The sequence below is a fragment of the Bubalus bubalis genome, chromosome 3, assembly GCF_019923935.1.
Source record: "Bubalus bubalis isolate 160015118507 breed Murrah chromosome 3, NDDB_SH_1, whole genome shotgun sequence".
Taxonomy (NCBI): domain Eukaryota; kingdom Metazoa; phylum Chordata; class Mammalia; order Artiodactyla; family Bovidae; genus Bubalus; species Bubalus bubalis.
The window spans coordinates 138,133,285-138,146,179 of NC_059159.1; the positions used below are offsets into that span (position 1 = coordinate 138,133,285).

Here is a 12,895-nt window from a genome sequence, read left to right on the forward strand (position 1 = left end):
AACACCACCACTCTGAAAGAACAATTCAGAACATGGGCAGTCCAGAGGCCACACACGGGGCATTTGATTCCTGTGATACCTCAGGACACCTCAAAGTCAGTCACCTTGAGCCTGATGCAGTTAAACCCAACAAGTTAGAAAGAATGGGTCTACAGAGTTCAGGATCATTCTTAACTATTGATCATTACAAAATCTTAATAAAAAACAAACAGAACAATGAGCTGTATGGAATTCTGAGTAGAGACAATCACACAATGCGGGCTGTGTCTGGAAGCTTCGGTGAGGGCAGTGAGCCCCATCCCTGAGTCCATGAAGCCTGGGTTCAATCACTTAGCACTATTAACCAAGGGTCTCTTCTGCTCTATGCACCACAGAGCTCAAGGAAGACACAAACTTTGCATTCATGGAATGTAACGCCCAGAGGGAAATGGATATTCATCTAGAAACCCCACAAAGAAGAGAACAAAGGTAAATTACAAGCAGTGGTGCTATGAAGAAAAAGATGCAATGAGAGTATGGGGGTGGTGCTGATCTGATCTGGGGGCCACAGAAGGTGGCCTGAGGAAGAGATCTCTGAGCTGAGCTTCAAGGGAGGGAAGGTGTTAACACGGCGGGTGGTGGCTGTGTTCTAGGCAGAAGGCCCAGCAGGTGAAAGCCCAGACCCTGAGCACTGGGGGAACTAAGATGATCTGATATGCATTTTCCTGTGCTGTTATTGGAGAAGGCAATGGCACCCCACTCCAGTACTCTTGCCTGGAAAATCCCATGGATGGAGGAGCCTGGTGCGCTGCAGTCCATGGGGTCACGAAGAGTTGGACACGACTGAGCGACTTCACTTTCACTTTTCACTTTCATGCATTGGAGAAGGAAATGGCAACCCACTCTAGTGTTCTTGCCTGGAGAATCCCAGGGACGGGGGAGCCTGGTGGGCTGCCGTCTATGGGGTCACACGGAGTCGGACACAACTGAAGCGACTTAGCAGCAGTACCAGTGTTGTTATTATGACTGTTTTACACAGTCTCACTCACACATTCTCCCCACTAATTTAGTAGGACCTGACCTCGAGCTGTCCTTGTTAAAGATTCGGTCTTTGTCCTCAAGACAATGTAAAGTCACAAAAAATACTCTTTTGCAAACCATCCGAACACACAGAGAAGAGTACTGGCTACAAAGGATGAATCCAGGGAGCAAGATGGGCAGGAGAGGGGGTCAAGCCCAGGGAGAGGGAATCCTGTCAAGGCAGGGCCCAGAGAAGACAGCATGGGAGCCCTAAAGATAAACAGAGCACATGAAATCCACACTGCAGAGGGGTCTAGATGCCTAGGACAGGCTGCTGGCCAAAGCTGGGCTACAGACCACATGCACTCAAGAGGAGAAATGGCCCAGCAAGCCTCACTAATGGAGTCAGCTTCGTTGTGCCTCCTCCCTTGAGGATGTGCCTGGTCTGGGCCTCTTTGCTACCCTACCTCCAATCTTAGCCCCAGAGAGTCACAGGCCTGGACACATTTCCCATCTCAGCAGAGTTGTTGCTCCCACGTATTCAGAGGTAGGAGGTGAAGAAACTTTTTAAAGCAGTTTCTGCTTTTTTACTGTTTTGTTGTTATTGCTCTAGGTTCCTAAGGATGCTCAGGGCAAGATCATCTGCTAAAAAAGCTTACTAGGAGTCCTAATGGCAGTTTTTGAAATTCAGACTCAACTCTGTACCTATTTTATGGAGGTGTGGCTAGCACAGCAATTCCATAGATGGGGGCTCGTCTAGGAAGCAGTGGGTGGTCTCTCGCCAGTTCAGCCTCAGCTCCTGCCCGTCCAAGTCCCATGCAGAGGCCATTGCCTCAGAACAGCCTCTTGGTGGGAGGCCTCACAGTGTTCCACTGCATCTACACAAACCCAAAACCCACCAAGTACGTCAAGGAAAACCGGCTAGAAGGCATGTTTCACAGAGAAAGCGAATAGCTGTCTGGTCAGGATGAGAGGAGTGAAGAAAGCGTTGGCTTCTTCTGACAGCTAAGTGCCCTTGATGGTTATTTGTGTGGTTTCACTGGCTCAGAGACACTCTATCAAGAGCATTACCACCAATCCCCTGCCCTCCCAAATGTTCAGGGAGATGCCTGATAATGTCTGGGCTGAGATCTTTTATGGAGTTTTAACAGGGGAATTTATTCTGAGAGCGTGAACCCCACAAAACCCCTGGGAATTGGGAAACAGACAGTGGGATGGAAGGAAATGAATGAAGGCAAGAGAAAGGTGGCTGGGTCACAGGACACGCATGCAGTTGTGCCCACCTTTGGCTGTATATCAGTAGACGCTGGAGCAGGGTTAGGAGTACCAGCTCCCAGGAGCCATCACTGGAGAGGCTTATTCAGTCCCTCTAGCTAGGGGCCCGGGGGTCTGTATTTTTATCAAACACTCCAAGGTCTTTCCAAGGCCACCTGCTTGCATTGGAGAACCTCGGGGTCCCCACATTCTCCTTGAATGACTCCCAGGTGGCCTTTTACCCCAAAACGCAGGAGCTCAGGATTCTTTCCTGCTTTTGGTCCTGTGACCTTTGTCAAGTCATGTAGCTTCTCTGAGCCTTAGTTTCTTTACAAATTTTTTAAAGAATGATGATATTAGAATACTTAATTCATAGTGTTCTGAGGAGGGTTAAATAAGAAGTGCTAAGTCACTTCAGTTGTGTCAGACTCTTTGCGACCCCATGGACTGTAGACCACCAGGCTCTTCTCTGTCCATGGGATTTTCCCAGGCAAGAATACTGGAGTGGGTTGCCATATCCTACTCCAGGGGATCTTCCCAACCCAGGGACTGACCCACAGCTCTTTTGTCTATGGCATTGGCAGGTGGGCTCTTTACCACTAGTGCTACCTGGGAAGCCTTAAATGAGACAAAATGATCTGAAAACACCTATAGTACTCCTCGCTCATTATATGATACCCCCCTCCCTCTATCCCTTCCCCTATCCCTGATATCACTCTCCAAACCTCTGCATTGCCTTCTCACTGTTGAGCTACCAAAGCCAATTCTCTAAGCTGTGGCCATACCCGGGAACCATGTCAAACACTCTGAAGGCAAATAAAAGAGCTTCAGGCTCCAGCTCTAGCTGACCCATTCCAGCTCTCTATTCCCAGGCTCTCCCATCCATGAGCCCAGAGCAAGCCTTCCTCCCAGTGTAGGCAAGGCGGGCACAGCCTAGTAGCAGTAGCAGTTCCCTCTGCTCTAGCCTCCTTTCTGGTCTTCCCTCTCCCCACTTCCAGCTCCAGCTACTCATCAAAACCTCAGCACAGAAGCACTGGCTATTCTCAAATCTCTGACCTCACAGGGAAATCCGGTCCCCAATTGACCAGCACCTGACTGGGTGACGCCCGTGTATTCACATGGTGGCCTTGTCATTTCTCTCTTTTCTACTGTCACAACTCTCCCCCCACCCCAACCCCTAGAACTTTCAGGGCAGAGTCATTCTACCTAAAGACCCCCTCCCATGGCGTTATGGAGTTCTGTCCAGTCCTGACACTGAAAGTCTGATTTAAATGGGATACTGTTGTGAGATGTGCATACATACTCACAGTGCCTGGAACAGACAGAGCATTCTCTGAGTATCAGTGTCATCTGATGTACACACAGCACAGCTCTGAAGGAATATGCCCCCACTCACCCCTGCTTCCAGCTTCTCCTCTGGTACCTATTACTACAGGAGCTGAGGATGGAGGTCAGGTTAGGCACTGGGGAGACACTGGCTGGTGCTCTAAAGGCCACCTCTAGAACTAACAATATAATTTCCCTTTTCCCTGTGGTTTATAGCTTCTGGAGTAATCACTGTAATAACAATATATGTTATTACTGAGCCCTACTAGGCGCCACTCACCATCCAAAGCACACTGCATTCTCAGTTGCTCAGTCACGTCCGATTCTTTGCAACAGTATGGACTGAAGCCTGTCAGGCTGGATTCTCTGGCAATAATACTGTAGTGGGTTGCTATTTCCTCCTCCAGGGTACCTTCCCAACCCAGGGATAAATCCCCCATCTCCTGCATTGCAGGTGGATTCTTTACCGTTGAACCACCAAGGATGTGCTTAAATGCACTAATTTATTATTTAAAAAGCACTTTAAATACACTAATTTATTTCATCCTCACAGCTCTCTTATAGGAAGAAGCAACCCACATTCTTACATGAGGAAACAGGCACAGAAGGGTAAATTCACTTAACAACAGTCACATCATAGAAGCTGGAGGAACCAGGCTGCAAACCCAGGCTTTTCTGTATTTTTAAAATAATGTCTTGGCCATGCAGGTCCTCATACTTCAGAATGCATCAGAATCACTGGGTGGGCTTTTGAAAAATACAAGGTTCTGATTCAGTAAGTCCGAGTTGGAGCCAGGCCTTTATAACAAGTTCCCCAGAAATGCTGATGCTGGTCCAGGGACCCAAACTTTGAGAATCACAGGATTAGAGCATGAAACCCTAGGCTGCAGGCTTACCCTGTCTGGAAAAGGTATATTACTACTAACATCACGATCCTTCATCCCAGATTCTGAATTTTTAAAATAAAAGCTTTATTGAAATATAATTCACATAATGTTCATCCTTTTAGATTGTACACTTCAGTGGTTTTCAGTATCATTTACAAAGTTAGAGATTCATAAAAAAAAGTATTTTCATTACCCTCAAAAGAACCTCCCAATACCTATTAGAAGTCCCTTCCTTCTTTCACTCCTTAGCATCATGTTTTCAAGTTTCATCCCTGTTGTAGCAGGAATCAGTAGGTACTTCCTCCCTTTTATGGCTCAATAATATTCCATTGTATGGATATACCACTTTCCTTTATCCTTTCATCAGTTGATGGGCATCTGTTTTAACTGTGATGAAGAATGCTGCTACGAACACTCGTGTATACATTTTGGTGAGGACTCAGATTTCAAATTAATTGGGTCTCAGGTAGGGCCCATGTTGTTATTGTTTAAAAGTTCCCCCAGGTGATTCTAATGTGCAGTCAGGCTGAGGATCTCTGGTTTAGAACCTCATTACTCAAATGTGGGCCATACATCTGCAGCTCAGCATCACCACGGAGCTTATTAGACATCTGGACTCCTGGGCCCCACCCAGACCTACTGAACCAGAATCCACATTCTAACAGGATTTCTGGGTAACTCTCATGCTCACTGAAGTGTGAAAGGTGTCAGTTTAGGGAGATACTCTGGGTCCTTGACGACCAAGTGTAATACTGTTTCTTTGACAAAATGCACACTAACCCAGACAAGAAATTTATTAGGGACTACCTTTATGTCCTGCACAAAATTCTATAGAAAGCTGGGGATAGAGAGTGTCATTTGAGCTTCCACTGTGTCCCCAGTGCCTAGCACTGTCTCAGCCTAAAGCAGGTGTGAGATAGATTCATCAGAAGAACCACCAGGGAGACACTGAATTCTTCAGGGAATCTAGTGTGCTTTCAGGGAATCAGTGTCCAGAAATGGCACATCCCAGTGCTCTGGGGGTGGCAGCACCCAGAACACATGGCAGGGAGGAAGCTCTCAGATGGTGACTGTCTAAGTCTGTGTTGGGTATCCCCAGGGGGTTGGAGCAGGAGGGAGAGTTTCTGTTTCTGGGCTCTGTTCCCAGGCAGCAGATCTCAGAGCCAGGGCTCTCAAACCTGATCGGTGGCCCCGGGCCAGCTGACAACTAGCAGCACATTCATGTGTTAAAAGCATACTGGGGAATTCTTGGCCATGGGGCCTCCCTGTTCTCATGACAGGTGAAGCGCAAAGGAGGAAACAAACCATTCCCAACCCAGGAAACAAGATCAGGGCTTTGTGACATGGATAAATCCAGAGTCTGCCATACAGAGTGAAGACAGAAGGAGAAAAACAAACAGCGCATATTAACGCATATGCATGAAATCTAGAAAAGTAGAACTGATGAACCTATCTCCAAGGCAGGAATAGAGATGCAAACATAGAGAACAGACTTGTGGCCAAGGAGAGGGTGGGACAAACTGAGAGAATCGCATTGACATATGTACACTACCGTGTGTCAAATAGCTAGCTAGTGGGAAGCTGCTGTGTGTATAGCAATGGAAGCTCAGCTTGGTGCTCTGCAATGATCTAGAGGGGTGGGACGGGGGGTGACTCAAAAGGGGGTGACTCAAGAGGGGTGTGTGTGTGTGTGTGTGTGTATGTATATAGCTGATTCATGTTGTGCAGCAGAAACTAACAATATTGTAAAGAAATTATACTCCAATTAAAAAAAAAAAAAAGATCAGCGCCTTGCTCTGCTGGCCCAGACCATGAAGGCCAAAACCATGATCACCTGGAAGCAGGGCCAGGAAAGGAAGCAGGCAGTGGAGGAAGCTCTGAGCTTCACAGAGTCAGAGCCCTTCAGAAGCAAAGGGACTGGGCTCTGCAACCAACTGGCACTCAGAAAACCTTCCCCATTCACGGAGCAGGGAGTCATCATAGTCATAGCAGCAGCTACCACTTCTTGATGGTCAGTGTGCCTGGCAGGACTAGACACTGCAGGGCAGGGATTACCAATTGAATTTTACAGATGAAAAATAAAGATGAGGCTCAAAGTGTTCATTGTTTTGTTTCAGGTCACACGACTAGTAAGCAACAGAATCAAGGTTCAAACCCAAGTCTGCTGGCCTCCAAAGCCCACTATTCTTAACATGAGGCCACAGTGATACAAGCAAATCATACCTGAGTCCCAGCTCCCTCCTTTCAACAGATGAGCCAGATGTGGCCAGCCACTGGTTCAAGGTCACACTGCTGGGTCAGGATAAGCTATATCTTTCCTCTTTCTTAAGGAACAGGGATAATTATGGGTGGAACACAATGTTTGGGCAAATCTCAGGTCAGGATAAATATTAGGGTTAGAAGTCTCAATGGAAGAGATGGGGTAGTCTGGCAGAGGTGTTGATGCAAGGACCCAGTCAACTCTGTATGGTGCCACCTGTTCTCACAGTTACACTCCTTGGGTCTTCTGAAGCTTCTACAGATGACTGGAAGTGATATCTTTGATATGCCTACTTGGCCCATTCAATGATAGAATTGTCAGACTACTTTGTTAGCTGCCAGATAATAAGCATACTCCAAATGCCCCAAATGGATTCCTTTGATTGTGGGTTTTCCCTCTTTCTCTCCCCTCTTTTCAATTGTGTTTTTACATTTATTTTACTCCATATACCAACTGACTTACTCATGATAAAACAATACATGTGCAAAAACTATTCAATGTTCTGAATAATCAGATTGTGGTGATGGTTGCATAAATTGGTGAATTATACTAAAACCACTGAACTTACACATTAAAACAGTTGATTTTATAGTATGTGAGTATTATCTTAATTTTTTTTTCATGATTAAAAACAAAAACAAAAATGTGTAGGCTCCAACTAAGACTAAGAGCACCAGACTGTCTGCCTTTCCTTCTCTCTGCTGTCGTGTGAATGGAGTGGTCTAGACATACTGAGTTTTCAGAGGTCATCAGCTATTCTTTGTTTACCAGTCTTCAAACACTGCAGGAGACTCACAGATGCCTTGATGTCTTACTGATATGCATCATCATTCCTAGAAGCACAGCATTTTGTGAATCATCTCATCCAAGCGTTTTCAAATTATGCTCCTGATAGTATCTGCCCAAGACTTGGGAATTCTCATTCCAAACCTGGGAAAGTCATGGACAAACTCAGACAACTGGTCATCCAACCTCCTGTGGAGCAGTGAGCAATGAGTCAAGGGTCTCTAGTCCCCAGTCCCAACTTGGTCCCCACCAACAGCACAGCTTCTCTATTTTTATCTTTTTTTACATAGGCTTTGTCTACACTTTCTGTGTAAGGAAGAGAGTTCTGTGGCTTAAAGGGGGTTTGAAAAGCACTGTTTCAGCCTTCGTTCTCCTGAAGGCCCTTGTGAGCCAAAGCCCAGGATGATCAGAGATTCAGCAGTTTCAGGTGAGTCTAATAGGTAAGACTATTTCAGTGTAGGGGGGCAGGGTGGCGGAGTGGAACAAAATCCACCTGGATGAACTCCAGGGGTGAGTGGTGCTGATAACCCAGGCAGGGCTCGCTAGGCTCCTGACTGCATCCATCACCACTGCTCTTCCAACCAGTAATGATCTCAAAGAGGAGAAGCTAGAACTTACGGAAAAATCCTAAATTTGAACCTTTTTTGAAACCTGAGAGTTTTTTGGATGGTTTCTGAAGTTGTGTGCAGCACTGACTTTCTATGATCCTAGAAGACCCTGACGGCATTCTACCTACAAACCTTTGGCTCTCATCTCTAAACACTGAAGCCTTCTTACCAGGAATATGTGTGACTCTCTGCCTAAGGCTTCTTTTTCTGTTGTTGAGAGCACATACAACCCAAGCTCAGAGTAAGCCAGAAGCGCTAGAGAATATTAATTCTGCCCTCATAAGTGTCATTAAACTAAAATGAATGGGGAATTGGTAGATAAACAGACCAACCTCTTTGCCAGTCAGTGGGAGAACTTTGAGGCACATTATGCAGTCTGCTAGGATTCCCCAGCAGACACAGCTGAGTCCAGCGGCTCACAGTAGTGACTACTCAATATCATGCCCTGTATTTCTTGCTTCCCTTCTCCCTCCTCCACTCCCCTATTGGTACATTCAGTAACCACACCCCCATTTGCACTAAGCTCTTCCCAAGGTCTGCTTCTAAGTCGGGCACCAACCAAAAACAGATTCTGTGACATGTTGAATGGAAACAACAATGCCCCTCCCCCCCAAAATCCCATAGCAATTAGGAAACACCCAGTATAAAGTTCAAGACATGGTCAGGCCAACAGTGGTTGGGAGTCACTCTGAACAATGCAGCAAATTTATAACTCACTTAAATATAATAAAAAGGACTATATTAAAAGAAATGAATATGTAGCTGTTTACAAAACATAAAGGACTCCAGAAGTGCTTTTCAAACCTATGATTAAATGAATAAAAGTGACTTACTTATAAAAGGCTTGGTTCTCCACCCCACACTTCCAAAGATGCTTGCAGGCAGCTGGTGTTGAAGTATGAAATGCCAACACGGCTTTTTTCTAATAAAATATAACAAAACAATTAAGGGCACGTTAAACACAGTTTAAGTTTTTCATATTTTTCTTTTAAGAATTTACCTATTTGTAACCCACCACCTACCAAACAGAATTGAAGTAACTTATGCATTACTAAGTACTTAGAAGATGCTAAAATCATATTCCCCCTTCCCTCACCCTTGGCAAATATTACTAATCTCTCCAGGTCCTGTTTTGGATAAAGAACAGCTTCATAATCTTTCTCAACACTCCAGGCATCACCTACCTCTCAATCAGACTTGGATGAATTTAAAAATTTACTCACCATTCTTGAATATCTAGTGCTTAAACACTAGGCTCAAGAAAATCAAGAAACTTGCAGACTGAGCTCTGAGGCTTTTCAGTAATGGCCTCCTCCCAAATGATAAACCCAACCTACATGTGGTAACTCCTTGATTTTAAGATTCCCAAGACTTATACTTTTTATAAAACTCTAATCAACACTGGTTGATGTCTATCTTTAAGTATTATTAATTCATTTCCTAATTTTGTATTCTGGCAATTGATAGGTAGGGAGAAGAGCCATTAGCTATTTCTCAAGTCAGTGAAAGTTAAAGTGTTAGTAGCTCAGTCCTGTCTGACTCTTTGTGGGTACAGTCCCCATTGACTGTAGCCCACCAGGCTCTTCTGTCCGTGGAATTCTTCAGGCAAGAATACTGAAATGGGTTGTCATTCCCTTCTCCAGGGGATCTTTCCGACTCAGGGATCAAACCCTGTGTCTCCTGCGTTGCAGGTGTATTCTTTACCATCTGAGGCATCAGAAAGCCCAAGTCTATCACAACCTAGTTTTTACACAGGGGTATATGCTCAGCATTGTTCACTGGATTAATTCTTAAATGTGTAAACCTGGTGTTATTTACTTCTAAATTTCTGGTATCATCACAAACTTTAACATCATGGTCTTTGGGGGCTCCATTACTACAGGCACATGTCATACCTGAAACTTTCTCATGCACAGGCACACCTGCACACACGCATGTACAAACACATGCATGCACACCCAACAACAGACAGGTAGAAAAGCAGTTTCTGACCTCCTTCTGGGTGCCAATCACATAAAATGTCTTCCCTTCAAACTTCAATTTGCAGACATCTGGCCTAAGAAAAGAAAATCTCTTTGGGTGAGAAGAAAAACAAAAAGTGGCAGCTAATTAAGGTACCCGCTTTCCCATAGGAATCCATCTGACTCACAAATGCCAAGCAGACAGCAATGAAACAAGATCTTATCTTATCATTGCTGGAGGCCAAATGAGCAGGGAAGAGCCCCCAAGTGAATTCTACAGCAATTTTCTTCCCAAGAGAGGATCCGTAGGCAGCTCAGAATTGTTTATTTTATTTTTTACAGTTAAGTTGCACCTTTCTTCCAAGGAGCTCTAGAGGTTTCACGAATATTAATGACCAAAGCAATATTAATTGGCCAACCCACTTTGTGAGGTAGGAAGTATGTAATAGTTATTTCAGATTTGGTTAATGAAACCATATGGATTCGCAATATCTGTATCCTTTCACATCCATCTCCAAGACATGCACCACATTGCAAAATTCTCATTTCTGCCCTCCCTGTTTATAAATGAACCATTTTGTTAGATAATGAAATGCTCAAAACTATAAGGATACCTCGAGGAACTATAGTCAAAAGACTTGAGGCTTCATTTAAAGGAGATGCTCAGTTAAAATCTACCTGAAATGTAGACCTAAGGTCACCTCCTTGTTAAGAAGGTAAGTGTAAAGAGAGGAGGGAATTCTATTTTTATTCCTTTGATCTAATTCCTAGGACAGTGATATGTGCCCCTGTGCTTTTCCTGGGGAAAAAGAACAGTGAGGTCATATTAAGCTGTGGTGAGGATTTGCAAGAGGGATAAAGTTCAGTGGATGTTCAAAACAAAACAACACTAGGTTTAACGTGGGAAGAAAATTTATTTTAGTAACATGTACATGGCTGTTACAAATGTGTTCCTAAGCCACGGCTGGAAGAGATGGGGATGACAACATCCCACCAGAAATACCAAGATTTAGAACCTAGAAACAAAAGATGTGGGGACTGTCCATCTCAACTCTTCAGTGGACCCGGGAAGAAACTAAAGCTCCAAGGGGAGAAACTTGCAGTCAATATGCACAGGTCTAACCCATGGACTCCAGAGTTGAGTAGTACCTAAGGATCAAACACCCTGCAGGACCCTCAAGCCTTTTGTAATTGTAGGAGAGAATGGGGGAAGCCCTGCCCATGCTCCCTAAAGTCAGAAAATCCCTAGGGAACTTATTCTGGAATGGAGTGAAGGGTGGTTAACATCAGAGCTTCTTTACAAATACTGAAGACACAGAGAAGAAAGTAGGTAACCCACCATGCTATGTATTTATAAAACATCCTAGTTCACAAATCAAGTCACTTTCACACACACTATTTCATTTCCTTCTCCCCCATCTCCTTTCTTTCCTGAAAAGTAGTTGGATATAATGAATGCTGATTTTATGAACGAGTACATTGAGACTCAGACAGTTAAGTGATTTATTAGAGACACACGAAAGTTTGAGAATGCTCATTCTGGAGGAAGAGAGTATGTGGGCACAGATGCGAACTGACAGTATGACATGAATAAAGGCAATGACAGAGTAGGTAGGGAAGATATTTAGGCAAATTAGGGTTCTTAGGAAGAGAAGGCTGATCATAAAAACAGAGCAGAAAGTGTAGGAAGCAAAGTGGACATGAGCTGGTTGATTCTATTCTTGTAGAGAAGGTTTGAAGGGAAGGCAGGTGCTCAGAGAAGAGTGCCAAGAAGCGATGGGGTGGATGGGGACTTGATAAAAAGGTGCTGGAAGAAATCCTGATGCTAAAAGAACCATGAAATGGGAGGTTCAGATAAGCATGAGAGAGCATTTTCAATCCAGGACTGAGGGTGGATGCCCAGAGGCCCATCAAAAACTTCCGACCCCTAGGGCTCAAGCCAAGAGAGTGAGTCCACCACCCAGAGAGACCAGGTGACAAATCTGTCAAGGACCATCAGAGAGGGAACTAAATCAAGCTGAAGTTATGAGCAAGACTAAGCCCTTACAATATTCCAATACACACAAAATGTTCAGCTTTCTTCACTCTTTGTGTTTTAAAGTGCAGTCAAAATAAGTCCAATTTTTTTGATTTGTCTTTCTTTTTATTTTTTAAAATTTTTTATTGGAGTATAGTTATTTGACAATGTTGTGTTAGTTTCTGCAGACTTCTTCACTCTTTACCAAAACTATTTTGTTCCCTGATTGGACATAGTGGGCACTGCTGGTCCATTCTCCCACGTCCTTACTGACAGAATCCATACTTTATTCTTCCTCTAGATCAAGTGTTCATATAGATGATGTCTCCCCAAGAGGATGAATCTTGATTTGACCAACCTCATCACAGAATTCTACTTCTTGGAGGGATTGGTTTAAGGAGGCACATATGACCCACCCTGCCCAATTACATACATGGGAAGTCTCTTACAGAGCTTCTGAAAAAGCTATCCTTGTCTTCACAGGAGACACATGCAAAGGGTTGTTCTCCTTGAGGGTGTTGCCATGGGAAGATCTGACAACTGAAGTTGCATGCATGGCCATTTTACCTGGGGACAAAAGCTACCACCCTGCGGCTGCAGAGAAGAAAATGCAAAGGCGCAAGTCCTTCATGATGCTGCCAGGTAGCTAAGTTAAAGGACCATGGGGCTGCCAGACCCCTGGAACTTTTGCTGTCCTCTCATCTGTAAGCCACTGTGAGCAGACATTCCTGTTCCTTTGAGTCAAAATCATCTTCACTGATGCTTTTGGATTACAGAGGGGTGGGTCTGCAGCAAGA

General features: G+C 44.5%; 1 protein-coding gene across 14 annotated transcripts in view; it reads right to left on the bottom strand.

Moving 5' to 3' along the window:
• The window catches only part of FRMD3 (FERM domain containing 3), a 380,275-nt gene that overhangs the window by 75,164 nt on the left and 292,216 nt on the right, over positions 1-12,895 (bottom strand). For all 14 annotated transcript variants that reach the window (XM_044940217.2, XM_044940218.2, XM_044940224.2 and 11 more), the window contains 2 exons: positions 10,113-10,176; positions 8,954-9,042 (listed from right to left, as the gene is read on the bottom strand). In XM_044940217.2, the coding sequence (XP_044796152.1) occupies positions 8,954-9,042; positions 10,113-10,176 (153 nt within the window). The remainder of the gene's footprint in view (positions 1-8,953; positions 9,043-10,112; positions 10,177-12,895) is intronic.